Source organism: Bos javanicus, chromosome 21 (genome assembly GCF_032452875.1).
Source record: "Bos javanicus breed banteng chromosome 21, ARS-OSU_banteng_1.0, whole genome shotgun sequence".
Taxonomy (NCBI): domain Eukaryota; kingdom Metazoa; phylum Chordata; class Mammalia; order Artiodactyla; family Bovidae; genus Bos; species Bos javanicus.
The window spans coordinates 23,751,782-23,770,377 of NC_083888.1; the positions used below are offsets into that span (position 1 = coordinate 23,751,782).

Consider the following 18,596-nt stretch of genomic DNA (forward strand, 5'->3'; position numbering starts at 1 on the left):
TTGGACATCTGGAAGTTCTTGGTTTGCCTAATGCTGAAGTCTAACATGCAAGATTTTAAGCATGACTGACTGTTTTGATCAACTGCTAAATACTCTATGTTTCTTCATGAACTGAACTGGGCCACTTCATTTCCTGTCACTTTACATTGCTTGCTTACCCTCTGCTGTAGCCATAAAGAACCTCTAACAGTTTCCAGAACATTCCATGGTCTTTCATCACCCTGAGCTTTTGCATATGTTGTTCACTCTATTTGGAATGCCCTTCCCCACTTCTGGCAACTCTGACTTACCCACTGAGTCCTGGAGCAAATGTAATTTCCCTTGTAAAGCTTTCCCCAATACTCCTAGAGTTATCTTCTTCTCCCTCTGGGCTCCTTCTGGTTTGGTTCATATATTTATTTGATGAAATATCTTTTTATTCTCATAAGATTGTGATCTTTTCAAAAGCAGGGACCAGATCTTATTCACAGCTGTGCATTTTCAATGCCTAGCACAGTACCTTTTATATAGCAAGTTTTCAAAAACATTTAATGACTCAGTGTATGAATGACTACAGTAGAACTGAATAATGGTAGAGAATGAATGTACTAGAGAATGCAAGTTCCCATGCAACCCACAAATGAAGTATACAAAGGTGGGAAGAAACCAAAACAGCTGAATTGCCCAGAACAAAAACAGGAATAAGGCAGAGGTAGCTATGACCAGGGCCAGGCTCTCACTGTCAAATCCCTGTTAAGGAACAGTTGATTAAGAAAAAAAGTAAAAAAAGTAAAACTAACAACTCTACGTGACAAATGTTTATACATGAAAATCTTTTCTTAAATTATTTCATATGTATGTTTGTATGATTTAGCAATTCTCAAAGGATTCCTTTTAGGGCCTCAGTTTTACAGTACAGCAAAAAGTCACTGAGAAATAGCTGAGCACACATGAACCTTTCTGACAGGTGATGTCACCCAGGATCCAGGCTGGACCAGTCCCTGGGCTGGAGAACCAAAAGGTAGAGTTCTTTAAGGAATCTGATCTTGACCTCCACCACAAAATCTTATTCTTTACTTGAAGTGATAATGAAGTTGACCTCTTCACAGACGTCACCCCTAGGGAATCCACCCACAGCCTTTGCTTCCTAGCTGTGATCTCTTACTCAGCTGGTGTCTAAATGCACTCCACGCCTACACTGTTGCCTCCTATTGGAGAGGGGCGCTTGCAAACATCATTCCATTTCTGCATGACTTCAGTTGAAAAGATTTGTCAGAGTCAGAAAAATATATCTAAACCGGAGAACTTTTCTTGCATAAAGAAATTTAAACGTAAGTTGAAAAAATTAATTAGGTATATTAGAGAAAACATGGAAATAAAAATAAATCTTTTAAAAATTCCTTTAAAATATTAAAACCAAAAACTCTTACTAGCCAAGTAGAACTGCTTCAGTGTCAAAGGGCTGGTTCTTAAAGTATGCAGAAACAGGTCTGATTTAGGATGGCAGAATCTTTATGGGATCTTCAGGAGCCTCAGCCACAGAAACTAATGCAAATTCCACTTGAGCAAGTCAGACGATCACAAATCAACTCAGTTCAACAAACACTGACTTGAACTAACCACGGTCTTCCACCACATCCCTCCAGTACTTTATGGCCACAAATCAGCTGATCAGCTTTCTCAGCCTCTGTTTCCTTATAGTTTCTTTCTTTTTTTTTTTTTTAATAAACTTTATTTTGGAATGATGTTGGCATTACAGAAAAGCAACCAGGACAGTACAGAGGGTTCTTATCTCCTTCTTTCTTGGTTTTCCCTGACGTGAACATCTTCAGCACGTGACACTTTCATCAAAACTAAAGCACCAGCATCGGTCCATCACTGTTGTTAACAAAACTTCAGTCTTTATGTAGATTTCATTAGTTTTCCCACTAACGTTGCTATCCTGTTGCACAATCTCCCATTCAGGACATCATATTGTATTTAGACATTGTGTCTCCTTAGTCTCTTCTGGTCTGTGACAATTTTTCTGCCTTTCCCCCACCCCCTCCATTTTTTTTGATGACTTTGACAGTTTTGAGGACTACTGATAAAAAATAGAATGTTCCTCAATTTGGGTTTGGCTTATGTTCCTTATAATTTCTAAAGTGAAATTGTTGAGCAATCCTGAAAGGGTGGTCCTTGAATCCCAGGGATCCGTGAGGTCAAAACTATTTTCATAATAGTAAATATTGACACTATACCGTTATTTGCCTTTTTCACTGTGAGTGTTGATATTTGCACTGATAGTAAAAGCAGTTGTGGATAAAACTTGGCACCAGAATGGAATCAAAGCTGTGGCAGCAAACTGTACCAGTAGCTACTGTATTCTGGCTACCACACACTTGCAGTAAAAACAAAATGCCAATTTCCCATAAGAATATCCTTAATGAAGCAGTAGAACTTATTATTTCACTAAATCTCTACCCCCGAGTGTAAGTTTTCTAACATTGTGTACAACAAAACAGGAAATACACACCATACCTCTGCTGTCTGCCAAAGTCTGTGGGTGTGACTGTTTGAATTGCTAGCTGAACTAGCTCCTTTTTCATGGCATACTACTTTACTTGAAATAATGACTGACAGATAAGCCAGGGTTATTTGGATTTAGGTATTTGGAAGATATATTTTTTTAATGAACAAAAATGAGCTGGCCAATGCAAGGAAAACAACTGACAGTAATTGTTGCCGATGATAAAATTCAAGCTTCCGAGGGAAAATTAGAATTTCAGAAAATCCGTCATGCTCACTGTGAGTCTGACTGCTTCCCAAAGCTCAAAGACTTTTCTGAAAAGTTGGGATAGTAATATTAAAGAATACGCGTATTTTTGGTATTGTATGATGGAACGTGTTAACATTTGGAAGATGTGTATAACTCAGTCAGCCAACACTTTCCAAATGACCAATGTATGATGTTATAAAATCTAGTCTAGTTAAAAGATCCATTCAAAGAACAAGATAAAGCAACAGATTTCATTGTAACAGACTACCAAAATCTCTTTAACATGGTTTTAGATTCCACATCCCACCTAACCTTTAAGAAACTACTGCTTGTCTATTTTTAGTGTAGCATTAAAGAAGAATAGCCATAATTACCTTAAAAGATTATGAATGTATTCCTTATCCTCCCAACTAACCTGTTTATATATGTATGAAGCACAATTTTCTCCATAAACTTCAATTAAAACAACATATGGCAACAGACTGAATGTAGAAGCATTGAGGAGAAAGCCCAGCTATGTTTCATTAAGCCAGACATTAAAGAGATTGGCAGAGATGTGAAACAATGTCATTATCATTAATCTTTAAAATACTGCTTTTCAAAAATTATGTTATTTACATAAACATGAATTGGGCTTACTTCTGTTACTTCTAAATGGATTAACAAACAGCTATTTAAAATGTTTCATGGTTTTAATTTCTAACAGCGTAAACATCATGAGATATGTTAACATATTAACATAAAGTTAATTCATATTAACAAAAGTTCTTTGGCTTCTCATCATTTTTTTAAGTTTGAAGGAGTCCTAAAACCAAAAGATTTGAGAACTGCTAAGTTAGTTGATCTGGAAGGTTTATTCCACTTCAAAAACTACATTATACTCTAATGTTCAGAGTTTTAGGCAAAAGAATTTAAAATTAGATTTGTTCTATCTTTCCATTCTAAGACAGTCCAGTGATATAAAAATTGAATTTTACCTAGATTTCTTTTAATGCTTCACACATTAGGTGATGCAGAAAAAAAAAGGATGATAAAAATAAAACTTGCATTTTTAAAGTACCTTATGGTTTGCAAAACAATTTAACATCTTTGTCTCTGAAAAATCCCTGGAGGTGGATAAGGAGCTGTTGAATGCAAATTGAAAGAAAGCAAGATGTCTACAGCCCTGTGTGTGTTAACAGCAAGATTTGGAGACAGTAGAGAAGACAAAATGAGTGAATGTTTCTATTATTCCATTATTTTATGTAAAATGAATGAAATGCGACATTTTCTCACTGACATGGATAGTTATTACAATAAAATAAAGTGACTGAATACTGCTTCAAACATCTCAAAAAACTTTGATCCTTATCATTACTTTTCGGTTTTGTGACATAAATCATTGCCTGATATTAGAAAATGACTTCAGGTAATCTTTCTACCAAAGCTATTATTTGTGTGACCCTCTAACACCCCTGGCGGGGTCCAGATGACGTGGCCCCTGCTTCTGACTGGCCATGAATTAGTCATGAGATTCTGTTCCTCAATGATCTCATTGAGAAAGTATCAACTCCTGCCCTGCCAGACTCATAGGGCTGGTGTGAGTTCAAACGAGACACCACATCTCCCAGATATAGAAGATTCTTGCAGTTCCTGCATATTCTAAGAGAACTGCAAGTATGTTTTTTTAATGGCCTGATTGATTTCACTTTTTTGGAGGGATAATTTTTTAATTTTTTGGCTGCACCACGTAGCATGTGGGATTTTAGTTCCCCGACCAGGGATCAAATCTGTGCCCCCTGCATTGGAAGCACAGAGTCTGAACCACTGGACCACCAGGGAAGTCCCTGATCTTATTTTTAAGTATTAAGTGACCTGAAAAGCGAGAGTCTGTAGACGCTTACATTTAATCTTATGGTATCCAGTTTGGCACTACACCTTCATGGTAGTGACTGTGATGGTACAATTTCATTTTTAGAATTCCAATGAGTATGTGAATGCCATGCCCTAACATTTTGGAGTTTCTTTTCCAAAGGATCCTGTTGGAAGCACATTCTTAGGAGAAGGAATTTGACAATATTTTAAGGAAAGCTGGAAGATCCATTTAGAAGGCATCTCAGAGTAAACACTGTACTCTGATTGTACTTACTTTTCTGAGGGTTGTAACAGTGCTCCATCCTTGGTCCACGTATAGGTGGCCTCACTGGGGCTGACAAGCTCACACAGTATGTTGATGACCTCCGTCCTTCTTGTAATGTAGACTGTATTTCCAATCCTTGAATTTACTGTTTTATTAAAGGAAATCAAGGTGGGTTGGCTCTGCCTCAAGAGGACAGGTCCCTTCGGCTTGAATGTCAGCTTGCCTGAGTTTTTGGAGTTCGAGCTTTGGGGCACACTTCCAGTCTCCCCCCTTAGCTGAGCCGTGGGAGGTGCCTCTCCAGGGATGCCCCTCCAGTGCGCATGTGCAGGCTGCACCTTGGTTAACTCGGCCACCAGCTGATATATCACCTGGGATGCCAGGTCATCGCTGATCTCCCCCGTTTCCATGAGCTGGCTCATGTTCCTGATCAACTCATCAAACTGGGCGGTCTCCATGCTATAGGCTCCCTGTTTAACTGCTGCTTCAAACTGCTTGTTTTCAAACTCCCAGGAGTTGGCGTTTCCTGCAGAAGGGCTGCAGTGGCCCAACAGAGCTCTCAAGAGAGACTGATTGTTAATTTGGCCATTGTGCAGATAAAGCTCGTTTTTGTTGTTCCACATCAGCCTCATCTTATGCCACGTGGCTCCCAAATTATTGGCCTCGTTGTTGTCCATCCCAGGATATTCCCTGGTGTGCCCACCAAGGGCTGGGGGTGCAATGAGCCGGTTGTCGGTGCCAATGAGCTTAAGCACCACAGTCTCCTGTGCGGGGCCTGCGATGCACCGGTACTCACCAATGTCGAGGGCCGCAAGGCTGTGAATCTTCAGCGAACCTGACTTTGTGAAGCCAAGCCGCTTGGAGTTCTGCAGACAACGGCCGTCCTTCTCCCACTGTATCCGAGATTTCTGGAATCGTCGCACTGGGCACTTAATAATCACAGATGTGTTGGGCAGCAGGTAGGCTCTGCTCCCGACGGTCAGGTTAATGCGCTTCTCTTCCCTTGTCTGGATGTACACTCTCTGGACACCAAGGATCTGAGGACCCTGCTCCCTGACTCTGGCCTTCATCTCTGGTTTCATTTCTGTTGGAAAAATAAAGAAAGAAAAACACAAATATCTTTATAATGACATTTGTCCATACTCTTCCAAGGCTGACAGAAATCAGCAAATTCTTTTCTCTTCTAAAACATTTGAGAACTGAAAAAAAAAAAATATATATATATATCGTTATTTATGCTATATATGTATGTATATATATACATATCCATAGATTGGGACAAATTTCACAAATATCACTTTAGCAGCAAAGAATGCAAGATTGAATGAATTGCATGAAATCATGTCAATTATTTTATAAAGGAGCCTTTGGTTTGGGGAGGCATGAGGTTAAATGGTTAAATGTTTCCATCAATAAGGGGACGTCTGATGTGTGGGGCCTCCACCATTTGGGAGGCTCTTGAGGATCTTGTATGGCTCAGCCAAGGGTACCCAAAATCTGAAGGAGGCAGTGAGCATGGGGAGGTGAGTGAATGTATTTGAAGGATCTGAAAAGGAGGATGCAGCTGGGAACCACAGCAGATCACCCAAGCAGGTCAGTGAAACTAGCATGGGGGCCTGAATAAGCCAGTGATGGAAGAAGAAAAGCTCAAACTGGCACCTGAAAGCCAGCTGAACGGTGAAAGTGAATCTCAGCACTACCATCTGAATAAGTGATCTACTCTCTCTGAGCCTCAGTTTTCTCAGGTGATATTAACACCTTCACTGGAGGAATATGAGAAGTCAGAGCATTTTTATCAAGGGCACAGTAGTGGGATGTATGAGCTCTCAGACATTATTAGTCAGCTGACAAAGGCGGGTCCAGCCAGCATCAACAGGGCAAGCAGCGAGGCATCACAGGTGGGCTGACTCTTCCTTGTTCCTGGGCGGAGGCCAGAGAAGATGCTCCCCAGATCCCATCCCCCAAAAGAAGCAGCTCTTCTCCCTCCCCCACTTGCCCTCTGCCGCCCCACCCCCACCCCCCGCACCACCACTCACTTGCAGGAAGGAAGGTCTCAATGCATTCTGGGGTGATACTGAAGTGAGTAGGTAGGGGCATGTGATGTGGGTGGGAGTCTGATTCCTCTTTGAAGATGTATGTAGGTCCATGGGCTAGAGGGCAGGAAGCACCAGGGAGTGACAGAAGAGAGACTGGACTCACATCAATGATACTGTGGAATTAAGGTCATGAGACAGGGGCCTAAGAGCCTCAGAGGAACCAGTTATGGTTCTTGCAATGGTTACGGCTGTAACACTGGTAGGGGTATGTTGGGAGAAGAACTAGATTGAAACTCCATTTCTGTTTTTGTCTTTGAAACTTTTTGGCCTTGCCACACAGCATGTGGGATCTTAGTTCCCTGACCAGGGATCAAACCTGCACCCCCTGCAATGGAAGTGTGGAGTCTTAATCGCTAGATCACCAGAGGGAAGTCCACTTAAGACAGACTTCTCAGGCCCTGGACACTACCCAGATTGTGCTTGTTGGAATAACTCTTGACTTCTCTTGGGTGGTTCATGATCCCATTAGGGTCTGGTTGCTGCCTGCTTTGGTGTGGGGTGGCAGTAGGTTCAGAAAAACAGCAGGGGTAGATGCCCAACTTCTGCAGTAGAGTGTGTTCTAAATGAGGGACAGGCGTAATAAGTCTGCACACAAATTCCACTGAGATGCCATTTCTAGGCCAGGCCCCTTGTCCGAGGTTCTGCCAGGGAACTCTCCCTCCCCCTCGGATCAGCTTGAAGTGGAGCCAGATGGCCTGTCGTGTGTATGTGTTCACCTGTTGGGATAGAGATGCTTCACAGAGGACATCAGGATCTCCTCAGTCAGTTAAGACATAGAGATTTCTTTTTAGGTTGGCAACACAGAATTTTAAACTTATTGCTGTTCAATAGTGGTCAAAAGCAGGAGGAGGATTCCTGCTAAATTTGTGGTTTACCCATTATTATAGGCAGAGATGCCATCTTTTTTTTTTTTTTTTTTTTTTAGCAAGCCCCTTGGTCACAAAGAATTTGGACATGACTGAGGTACTAACACTTTGACTTGCAAACACTGGGCTTTGCCCATGGCTCTAGTGGTAAAGAATCTGCGTGCAATGCAGGAGACATGGGTTGATCCTTGTAGGAGATCCTGGGGTTGGAAAGATCCCCTGGAGAAGGACATGGCAACCGACTTCAGTATTCTTGCCTGGGAAATCCCACGAACAGAGGAGCCTGGTGGGCTACAATCCATTGGGTCGCAAAGAGTAGGACACGATTTGGCAACTAAACATTTATTTATTTGGCTGCACTGGGTCTTAGCTGACGCATGTGGGATCTTCAGTTGTGGCATGTGGGATCTAGTGCCATGAGCAGGGATGGAACCCAGGCCCTCTGCATTGGGAGCATGGGGTCTTAGCCACTAGAACACCAGGGAAGTCCCAGAGATGCCACTCATAATAGCAGTCTGCACAACAAGGGCTCGATCCATTGCAACAGATGGCGGCAATAGCCCTGTACCAGGTCTTGTTGTAACACTGCTGCTCTGAGTGTCTCCTCTCCCGACAGTGTACATTATGAGGAAGTTGGACCACTCCCAGCAGAAGAGTCCAAGCAGCTGGGAGACAGTCCTGGGGTTCAGGCCAAGGCTATTGACTAACCACCTGGAAGTATTTCTCTACTTTCCCAAATCATATAGACTCGCAAAGAGTCAGACAGGACTTAGCAACTGAACAACAATAACACATACTGGTGTGTAGAGTTTCAGTATCAACTCTGACTAGAGGCAGTGGTTCTCAAACTTTGCTGCCAATTAGGAGCACCTGTTGTTATTATTTTTTAATTTTACTACCCTGGGTCCCACTCTCCATGTTCTATGGGGAACAGAAGCCTGGGCATCAAAATTTGTAAAACCTCCCCAGGAGACTGAAATGTAGAGCAAAGATTGAGAACCACCACCCCAGAGAGTCTCACTGGGTTAACTCAAAGATAATTTGATGGGCTGCTACTGGTGAACAGGGAAGGGAAAATAAGAAACAGCCACTGTGTTTTCTGTGAGAACTCTGCCAAAATCTTTACAACATGCAGTGTCCTCTGTAGGAGGAAGCAGGAGGATGCTTTGTGGTCTTACCATCAGGAATCCTTGTATTTCCTCCGAGTAATTCATTCATTTCCTACCCAATGAACCCTGAACTGTGTCAAGGACCAGGTTGCCTTTTCCAAGACAGCACTTATGTTATCAAGTTTAGAGCTAAATTTGTGCCTGCATATGATGGAAATGTAAAATTCAAGACATAATTCTATATTAGTCTTGCTTATTTCCTTTTTTATTAGCATGGGCAATTCAGAGGGGAAAGAATCTGCCTGCAATGCAGAAAGCCTGGTTTTGATCCCTGGGTCAGGAGGATCCCCTGAAGAAGGGAATGGCAAACCGCTCCAGTATTCTTGCCTGAGAATCCCATGGACAGAAGAGCCTGGCGGGCTACAGTCCATGGGGTCACAAAGAGTCAGACACAACTGAGTGACTAACACTCATTAATTTTAATTAGCTGGTTGCTTTTTATGAATATTTAAAAGTGGCCTATTGTCACAATGCAGGGTGTGTAATGTATGTGTATACACATACCTAGCCATAATACCTACATACATGTGTTTATATATACTGATACCTATACAGGCATCTTTTTATTACTATTTAAAAGAATTCAGTTGAACACCCTGTCTGGTCATTGTTTCCCATAATCCCGATGAATTATGGGAAAGACAGATGGTGAACGTGGATGGCTTTGAAATTCACTGTTTAAATCAGAGTTTAAGCTGGGTCAATGTCAGAGTTTTGAACTTGTGCAACTGAGGGAGGGGTGGAGAGAGACTCTCTTAGGGCTGCTACAGATGAGACCATAGCTTGAATATTCCTGCTTTTACTGGGAAGGGGTCGAAACCCACACAGGGAAGGAAGCACATGCCTACCTCAGGGTTCAGGCTGGAGATGATCTGAGGCTGGTATGATCCCACACAGCATCCTGTGTGAAGATGGGTTCTAGTTACCATGGAGATGGGTTCTAAGTACCTTTAGAACTGATAGCCAGATGTCCCCAGCTAAGCTTGGGGCTTAAAGTCTTAACAGATGGGGCCATGATGCCTTCAAAAGCAGGCTGGGGAGTCTGCAGGTGACAGGTGGTGTTTAGCCTTGGTAAAGGACTGGCCCATGGCTGGGTGAGCCACACAAATAGCCCAGCCGCTCCCTCTGGCTGCATGTCCATCTGCTGGAAGGCAGACCCATTCCCAACCAGGCCTGGTTAGCCACTTCTCACACCAGGTATAGAGCAGTTCAGTGACCAGGTGTGCCTGAGCAGTGCTCTGGGACCCAGGATCTGCTAGGACTTGGGCCAGTTTCTCTCTGTGACTCCTGTCAGTTCCTTCGGAGCAGTGCCTGGAGCCTGGCATCCTCTGACACAGCTCTTGGGTAGGAATCTGTCTGGTGTGGGGTGACTGCCTCCCTCTGCATTTGTATGTGCCCCAAACTGCCGAACCAGACAAGCCTGAGGAGACAGTGTGGACAGGAACCCATGGCATCCTACTGGGGGGCTGTAGGCAGTATGGGGACACCAAGCCATCCCTGCATCTCTCCCATGCACCGGACATGAGAAACACCACATCATTCAGCTTTTCTAGAAAATGAAAAGCTCTTCCTTCTGAAGGTACTCTTTCTGGCTTCTGTGCCAGCCTTCCCTGCCCAGTGCCCAAGGCTGTTTACATGCTCGTGTCCTGCCATGATTCCAGTTGTATCCCTGCCATGACTCTAAGCCTTGGCGCCACACCAGGTTTCTGCCCCGAGCCATCTGTGCTGGGTGTTTACACTTGTCTCACCAGCACTTGACTCCTGCTACTCCCAGATGGGTTTTGGCTGCAAAGCAGCCTCTAAGTTGTCTTATTCCCTGGAGTCCTGGCCCTCAGAGTCCAGCCTGCAATTCTTTAAGGCAGAAACTGGAGTCGCCTCGAATCCTCCCTGTCCATTGGTCTGCTGGCCCTTCCTTTCATTGACTCACAGGTCCATGGGATTGTTAGTGTCCATTCCCAACTCTGCAGGTAGTGACGTCACATTGGTAGCAGGAAGCCACATGATGGGAGAATCTATACCACAAAAATCAGCAAAGTTAACAAACAATAGCTCCCTCTCCCTCCTCACCACACCTGGTCCCAGAGTTGCTTGTTAAACACAAACATACCCTTCTCCTTTGAGCTCCCAGTTCTAGCGAGGCAACGGATACTTAGATGGGACACCTGAAATGTTAGAATTCATCCTCACCACTTCTGCCCTTACATTTTCTCACCTAAATATTGTCATATCCCTTTGACTAGACTCTACTTGCACATTCATATTTTCCAAATATATCTATGTGTACGCCACTATTCACAATAGCCAGGACATGGAAGCAATCTAAATGTCCAACAGAGGAATGAATAAAGAAGATGTGGTACATATACACAGTGGAATATTACTCTGCCATAAAAAGGAATGAAACTGTGCCATTTGCAGAGATGTAGATGGACCTAGAGACTCATACAGAGTGAAATAAACCAGAAAGAGAAAAACAAAAATCATATAAATCACTTATATGTGGAATCTAGAAAAATGACACAGATGAACTTATTTGTAAAGCAGGAATAGACACAAAGGTAGAGAACAAATGTACAGACACCAAGGGGGAAGGGGGTGGTTGGGATGAATTGGGAGATTGGAACTGACATGCACACACTACCATATATAAAATAGATAACTAATGAGAACTTAGTGTATATAGCACAAGGAACTCTAGTTAATACTCTGTGGTGACCTAAATGGGAAGGAAATTAAAAAAAGAGGGGTATATATGTATATGAATGGGTGATTCACTTTGCTGAAACTAACACAACATGGTAAAGCAACTATACTCCAATAAAAATTAATTGAAAAATATATCTATATAGCCATCCAAGTAAATAAAATAAAATCTGACTATGTCATTTCCTTCTTTAATAAAATCAAAACTCCTCAGCATGGGTTTCAAGATGCTCTCCAGCCCATTCTCAAGCACTCTGTTTCACCATTACCCATTTTCAGCCTCTGTTCTAATTCTACTGAATTTGTTTGTCAATAAAAACATTTGCTTCGCATTTTATACAGAACAACTTGGAGTCTGCATCATGACAGTTACACAGCGGTCTACATACAGTATTATCCATTTCATCTAGGGATCAGGGATTCACATAAAAACAAGCAGGAGTTATAAGGGAGGAAGCAGGGCACAGCAAGAGTGTATTTTTAATTCTTTCTTAAAAAGAAAAAGCAGTAGAACCTTCTGAGTCTTGAAATTTGTGCGTATGAGGCTTCTAAAACAAACAGGGTATTGGTAGCTCTTGGGGAAGGGGCAGGATAAGAACTCTGATAAATAAAGGGATATTTGCTTGTGGCAGGGGATGAGAAGGGAGGTTAACTATTTTTCATGCCCTAAGTCCCAGCACCTGATATTCAAAGGAGACCATATCCAATCTTAAATCATTTCCCTGTTCAGAAAGAGGCACTCCTTGGATGAGGCCATGAAGACATCATGCTCGTCATGCCCAAGTCTCTGTTCTACAGCCCACAGCATATTAAAAGGGAAGAAAAGGTCACAGGGTAGTGGTTTGTGTGCAGTTTCCAGAAATGTCCCACTCCATTTGACATCCCCCACCTTTGTCGACACTGCTGTCTTTTTTTTCAGACTGTCCTGTATCCCATGTGGGTCTAACGATGGGACACATCTTGCAGAATTCCACTCAAAGCGTCCTCCTTTATGAAACTCTCCTTCACATCCCCTAGAGGGATCAAGCACTTCTACATCCCATGATGACATCACTGGCACTTTATTCTTCTTCTTTGTTTATGTATGTCTCTCTTCTACTGGATTATGAGTTCTTAGAGACCAGACAATGGATTATTTTCATTTTGTATCATAACATCTAAAACACAGTAGCATCTGAAGAATGGTTATTGAAAGCACTGATAATGAAATACTACCATCTGACACTGAAAACAATATATGCCCAGGCAGAGAGATCATCTCTGTCCTTAGGGCACTGCATAGTGCCTGGTACATAGTAAACTCTTACTGTTTATTGAATGAATAACAAATAAATGACAAGCAAAAGATAAAATAAATGTATGCTGTTGGATGCTGCAGGAGGTTAAAAACCAGCCCAAGAAAGGTGCTGGTGAGGCAGCCTAGGGGCTGGCTGGGTTTCCAAGGGCTGCAGCTCTGTCAGGCAGGCGGGGCTGGGTGTTTCTGGAAGCTGAGAAGGCTTAGAGGAAGAGCAGAAGAAGGGAAGATGAGAGTCTGAAAGCTGAAGAGGCTGGTACAAGGAGGACCACCAGGAGCTGGAGAGAAGTGAGAGGATTCAACTTAACCTGGGAAGGGGATAAGGCAATTTTTCTTGACATTTTGGGGCTTCCCTGATGGCTTAGAGGGTAAAGCATCTGCCTGCAATGCAGGAGACCCGGGTTCGATCCTGGGTCGGGAAGATCCCCTGGAGAAGGAAATGGCAACCCACTCCAGTACTCTTGCCTGGAAAAATATCATGGACAGAGGAGCCTGGTAGGCTACAGTCCATGGGGTCACAAAGAGTCGGACATGACTGAGTGGCAACACGTTTGTTTGTTTATTTATTTGTTTGTTTGTTCTAGACATTTCAATCATACAGGACATGTCTGGGTGCCTCCCCACCCTCAACCATTTTGATGTCAATACTTGGATTAAAAATAAGAATTCTTTACCAAAATTCAGGAATCCTTAAACCAGGAGCCATCACTGAAAAAAAAAATCTAAACTCAAATATTATTTTCTTCAGATGCCTGATTGAAAGCCAAGACAGATAGACATTTAATCAATGGCACCCCACTCCAGTAATCTTGCCTGGAGAATCCCATGGACGGAGGAGCTGGTAGGCTGCAGTCCATGGGGTCGCTAAGAGTCAGACACAACTGAGTGACTTGACTTTCACTTTTAGCTTTCATGCATTGGAGAAGGAAATGGCAACCCACTCCAGTGTTCTTGCCTGGAGAATCTCAGAGACAGGGGAGCCTGGTGGGCCCCCGTCTACGGGGTCGCACAGAGTCGGACACGACTGAATCGACTTAGTAGCAGCAGCAGCAGCAGCAATCTGAGACTTTTAATAACAATCTGAGGCTGATCTAAGCTTGACACATTTGAAAAACATGTCTTTGAGTACAACTCATTATACATGCTTTGGGGGCCTATATATGAAAAAAATGTCCAGAGCTATTGCCTAACTACCCCATATAAACTCATATCCTAATGATCCAGAAGACACAATATTAGTTACTGTTACATTTTACCCCATCTTAAAGCCATGACAGGAATTAAAGGAAGGTGTTAATGACATTAAAAATAACTAATATTTTTGAGCCTACAGTATGCTCCTGGCACTGCTTCTAAACACTTTCTAGGTATTAATTCTCAGAAAAATTCTATAGGGTAGGTATAATTACCATTCCCATTTATTGATGAAAAGGGCTCTGTGACGAGCCTCACAGAGATTGAGTCTGTGTTGACGTCACATGACGAGATACTGAAAGAAATGAGATTAGACTCTAGTTGGCTTAACCACAATGTCATAATACCTTTTGGAGGTTAAAGAAATTTAGAAATATTATAGAGGGAGGTAGGATTTGTTCTGGTCCTTCAAGAATAGGAAGAGTGACAGTTACTAGATATGGTGAAGGGAAGAATTTATGGGAGGAAAAGTTGGAGGTGGGAAAATGCAGGGAAGGTCTGGGGAGAAGCAGGAAGGGGCCTCTAACTGGAAGGACTGTATGGGACACCACTGGCCTCCAGGGAGCGCTCAAAACATCTTGCCCACCCCCACCCCTCAGTCTTCACACCACTGCACATCAAAGGGTCAAAATGAAGAGCAAGAAGACTCACTCTTCCAAAGAGGATAGTTTTCACTTAAACTCAAGGCACTGATTAGGACACATTTCTAAAAATGGAGCCTTGAAAGGGAATAAAGATCACAGCATAGTCAGGCTTGATGTTTCTTGTCTTCACACCCCTTCCATCACTGAGGGATCAGGCATAAAAAGAAGACCATAGATTTCCAGTATGGTGAGCAAAGCAGGTGGATGTGACGTGGAGAAGGGACAGTTAGAAGGTCATTATGCTATGCCATGCCACAAGCCTTGACATTTTTAGTGGAATAAAAATGAGTTCATCCATGGAGACATGAGAACTTGGGAGTCAGTACAGTGATTAGGAAATAACTGCTACGATGAATTTCTTGGGAATTCTTAGGAACAGGAAAAAAATCCACATATTATTTCCCAGGTAAATCAGATAGCATGAATATGAAGTATGTCTAACCAGGATGGTGACATTATTTTCTTTAGCAAATCCCAGTAGCTCAGGTCAGGGAACTAAAAAAACAAGCCAACAAAAACCACCTAAAAGTAGGTGATCACCCATCAGGGTTGAATGAGTAGGGTTGTTGAGGCAGTGGGTTAAGGAAGGGCATAGAGATCTGACTACAGCATTGGTTAAGTGCGTGATGACGACATGCCAGTCAAGAGGAGTGGTTTCTAGTGCAAGAGCAGGAAGTCTCAGGACAGCAGTGCAGGAAGGTCACAATGAAGCATTAACTAAATAAGCAGACGGTGAGATGGGGGCAGGAGGAAGACCAGAAAGCTATTTGAGTACCAAGCAATGAGGAATGAGGATGGGGGGAGTTAGGGTGTTTGTGATGGACATGTACATTCTGCTGTATTTAAAGTGGATAACCAACAAGAACCTACTTAGAGCAAAGGGAACTCTGCTCAATGTTATGCAGTGGCCTAGATGGGACGGGAGTTTGGGGGAGAATGGATACATGTATATGTATGACTGAGTCCCTATGCTGTCTACTTGAAACTATCACAACATTGTTAATAAGCCATACCCCAATACCATGGTGTCCCTATGCCAAGGTGTGATGGTGGTTAGGGAAATTGATCAGGTTGGGGATTAGGGACATTAGGGTATGAGAAAGTCATCAGTATGGGTGCAGTTTGTCCTGGATGTTGGCAAATGTCAGAAAGAAAGAATGGACCTGTAGTGGTCCTAGAGAAAGGTAGAAACGATCCTGTGGGTCAAAGCCTCTGAAGGTGAGGGCCATGTGCTTGGTATGAGATGACAGAGAGAATATGGTGCAGAGGCAGCAGGGGGAGGATGTGAGTGCCAAGCTCATCCCTGGCTCATTCCTGGTGGTGGGGAGAAGAGGATGCCATTGTTTTTGCAAGCCAGGGCCACTGATTCCTGGGGATGGCATGAGGCCAGCCTACAGCTGAAGTGGGGGCCCAGCTTGGGGTGACTTGGCTGTGCTGGGAACACAAATTCCTGTCTCCTGTCTGCTTCCATGACCTACACGTTGGCAAGCTAGACAACAGTATGGAGTCCTTTATTTTATATCCCTAAAACTTATACATTTGCTCTGCTTTCTACTGCATGTCAAAATAGTTTATAATTGCATCTCATACCACACCACATGCCCTAATAACCACGATGTGTTCCCACATGTTACTCTGCTATTATTTTAGAGAAAGCTGCCAGAATTTAATTTCACTCTCCTCTAAGGTAGTTTATGGTCCAGCCGCATTGCTATGCAACCATCCACAATTAATAAAAATCAGACAGATAAGCAGCCTATACCATGACACTGCACCATATACCACAGACATTCTTAAAATCCAGGACACTATAAAACTTGGGATCTCAAAGTTATGGAATCTCAAAATTTTGAAGATTCAGTCTTAAAGAATTCCCAGGGGAAGGAAAATGAATGTTGTCCAGGAATCCCCACACAGAGGTGGCTTAAAGCATGGGCACAGGAATCAGATGGACTCATGATCAAGGAGACCAAGACGCCCAACTGACAGCCATAGGTACTTGGTCAAATCTTGGACCTTCTCTTCGTTTTGAGTTCCTCATCTCTCAACGGGGATGACACCTGTCTCACAGAATTGCTGGGAACTAAATATGATGACGCAATAATGCCTGCAGGGAGGTTCACAGAGTAGATCAGATCAGTCGCTCAGTCGTGTCCGACTCTTTGCGACCCCACGAACCGCAGCACGCCAGGCCTCCCTGTCTATCATCAGCTCCCGGAGTTCACTGAGACTCACTTCCATCGAATCAGTGAAGCCATCCAGCCATCTCATCCTCTGTCGTCCCCTTCTCCTCTTGCCTCCAATCCCTCCCAGCATCAGAGTCTTTTCCAATGAGTCAACACTTCGCATGAGGTGGTCGAAGTATTGGAGTTTCAGCATCAGCATCATTCCTTCCAAAGAAATCCCAGGGCTGATCTCCTTCAGAATGGACTGGTTGGATCTCCTTGCAGTCCAAGGGACTCTCAAGAGTCTTCTCCAACACCAGAGCTCAAAAGCATCAATTCTTCGGTGCTCAGCCTTCTTCATAGTCCAACTCTCACATCCATACATGACCACAGGAAAAACCATAGCCTTGACTAGATGAACCTTTGTTGGCAAAGTAATGTCTCTGTTTTTGAATATGCTATCTAAGTTGGTCATAACTTTCCTTCCACAGAGTAAGTGTCTTTTAATTTCATGGCTGCAGTCACCATCTGCAGTGATTTTGGAGCCCAGAAAAATAAAAGTCTGACACTGTTTCCACTGTTTCCCTATCTATTTCCCATGAAGTGATGGGACCGGATGCCATGATCTTCGTTTTCTGAATGTTGAGCTTTAAGCCAACTTTTTCACGCTCTACTTTCACTTTCATCAAGAGGCTTTTTAGTTCCTCTTCACTTTCTGCCATAAGGGTGGTGTCATCTGTGTATCTGAGGTTATTGATATTTCTCCCGGCAATTTCTCAGTAAATGCTATAAGGCTATGACTTTAAAAAAAAAGTCACTATTGTTACTTTGTTTTGTAAGTTTCTTCAGGAACATTTCTGGTAAACTTAGTAGTGTGTGTGTGTGTGTGTGTGTATACATATATTTCTTTTCCTAAGAAACATTAAAAATAATACTACCTTCTGATTTCTTTTCTTACCATAAGTTCAGGAGGGTACCTGAGGCAGTTAGTGTTCCTTTTTATGTGAATACTTAAAGACAGTGAGAAACAATCAGGAAAGGGACCCTATCCCGGGGTCCCCAACACCCAGGACACAGAGCAGTACCAGTCGGTGGCCTGTTAGGAACTGGGTCACACAGGTGAGTGAGCAAAGCTCCATGTGTACTTCAGCTGCTTCCCATCACTCTCTCATCACCCCCAGATGGGATCATCTAGCTGCAAGAAAACAAGTTCTGGGCTCCCACTGAGTCTGCATTATGGTGAGCTGTATAATTATTTCATTATATATTACAAGGTAGTAATAATAGAAATAAAGTGCTCAACAAATGTAATGGGCTTAAATCATCCCCAACCATCATTCCTCATCAGCCACGGAAAAACTATCTTCCACGAAACTGGTCCTTGTTGCCAAAAAGGCTGGGGACTGCTGCCCTACCCCATTTCTCATGACCACACTGCTGCCCAATTTCAGCTACCATGGGGGCAGCCCTCCGCTCATTTTTTATCACCCTCCTACATGAAACATGCATATGTACATGTACCTATACTAATTCATGTACACTGAAGATAGAGATGACTGCTACATGCATTTTAGCTTTTGGATATAATGAAACCATAATATTAACTCTTTAT

General features: G+C 43.0%; 1 protein-coding gene across 8 annotated transcripts in view; it reads right to left on the bottom strand.

Moving 5' to 3' along the window:
* Positions 1-18,596, bottom strand: part of ADAMTSL3 (ADAMTS like 3) — a 410,509-nt gene that overhangs the window by 70,272 nt on the left and 321,641 nt on the right. For 7 of the 8 annotated variants that reach the window (XM_061394516.1, XM_061394517.1, XM_061394519.1 and 4 more), the window contains one exon: positions 4,866-5,937. In XM_061394516.1, coding sequence (XP_061250500.1) covers positions 4,866-5,937 — 1,072 coding nt within the window. The remainder of the gene's footprint in view (positions 1-4,865; positions 5,938-18,596) is intronic. The other variant, XM_061394521.1, reaches the window with a different exon arrangement.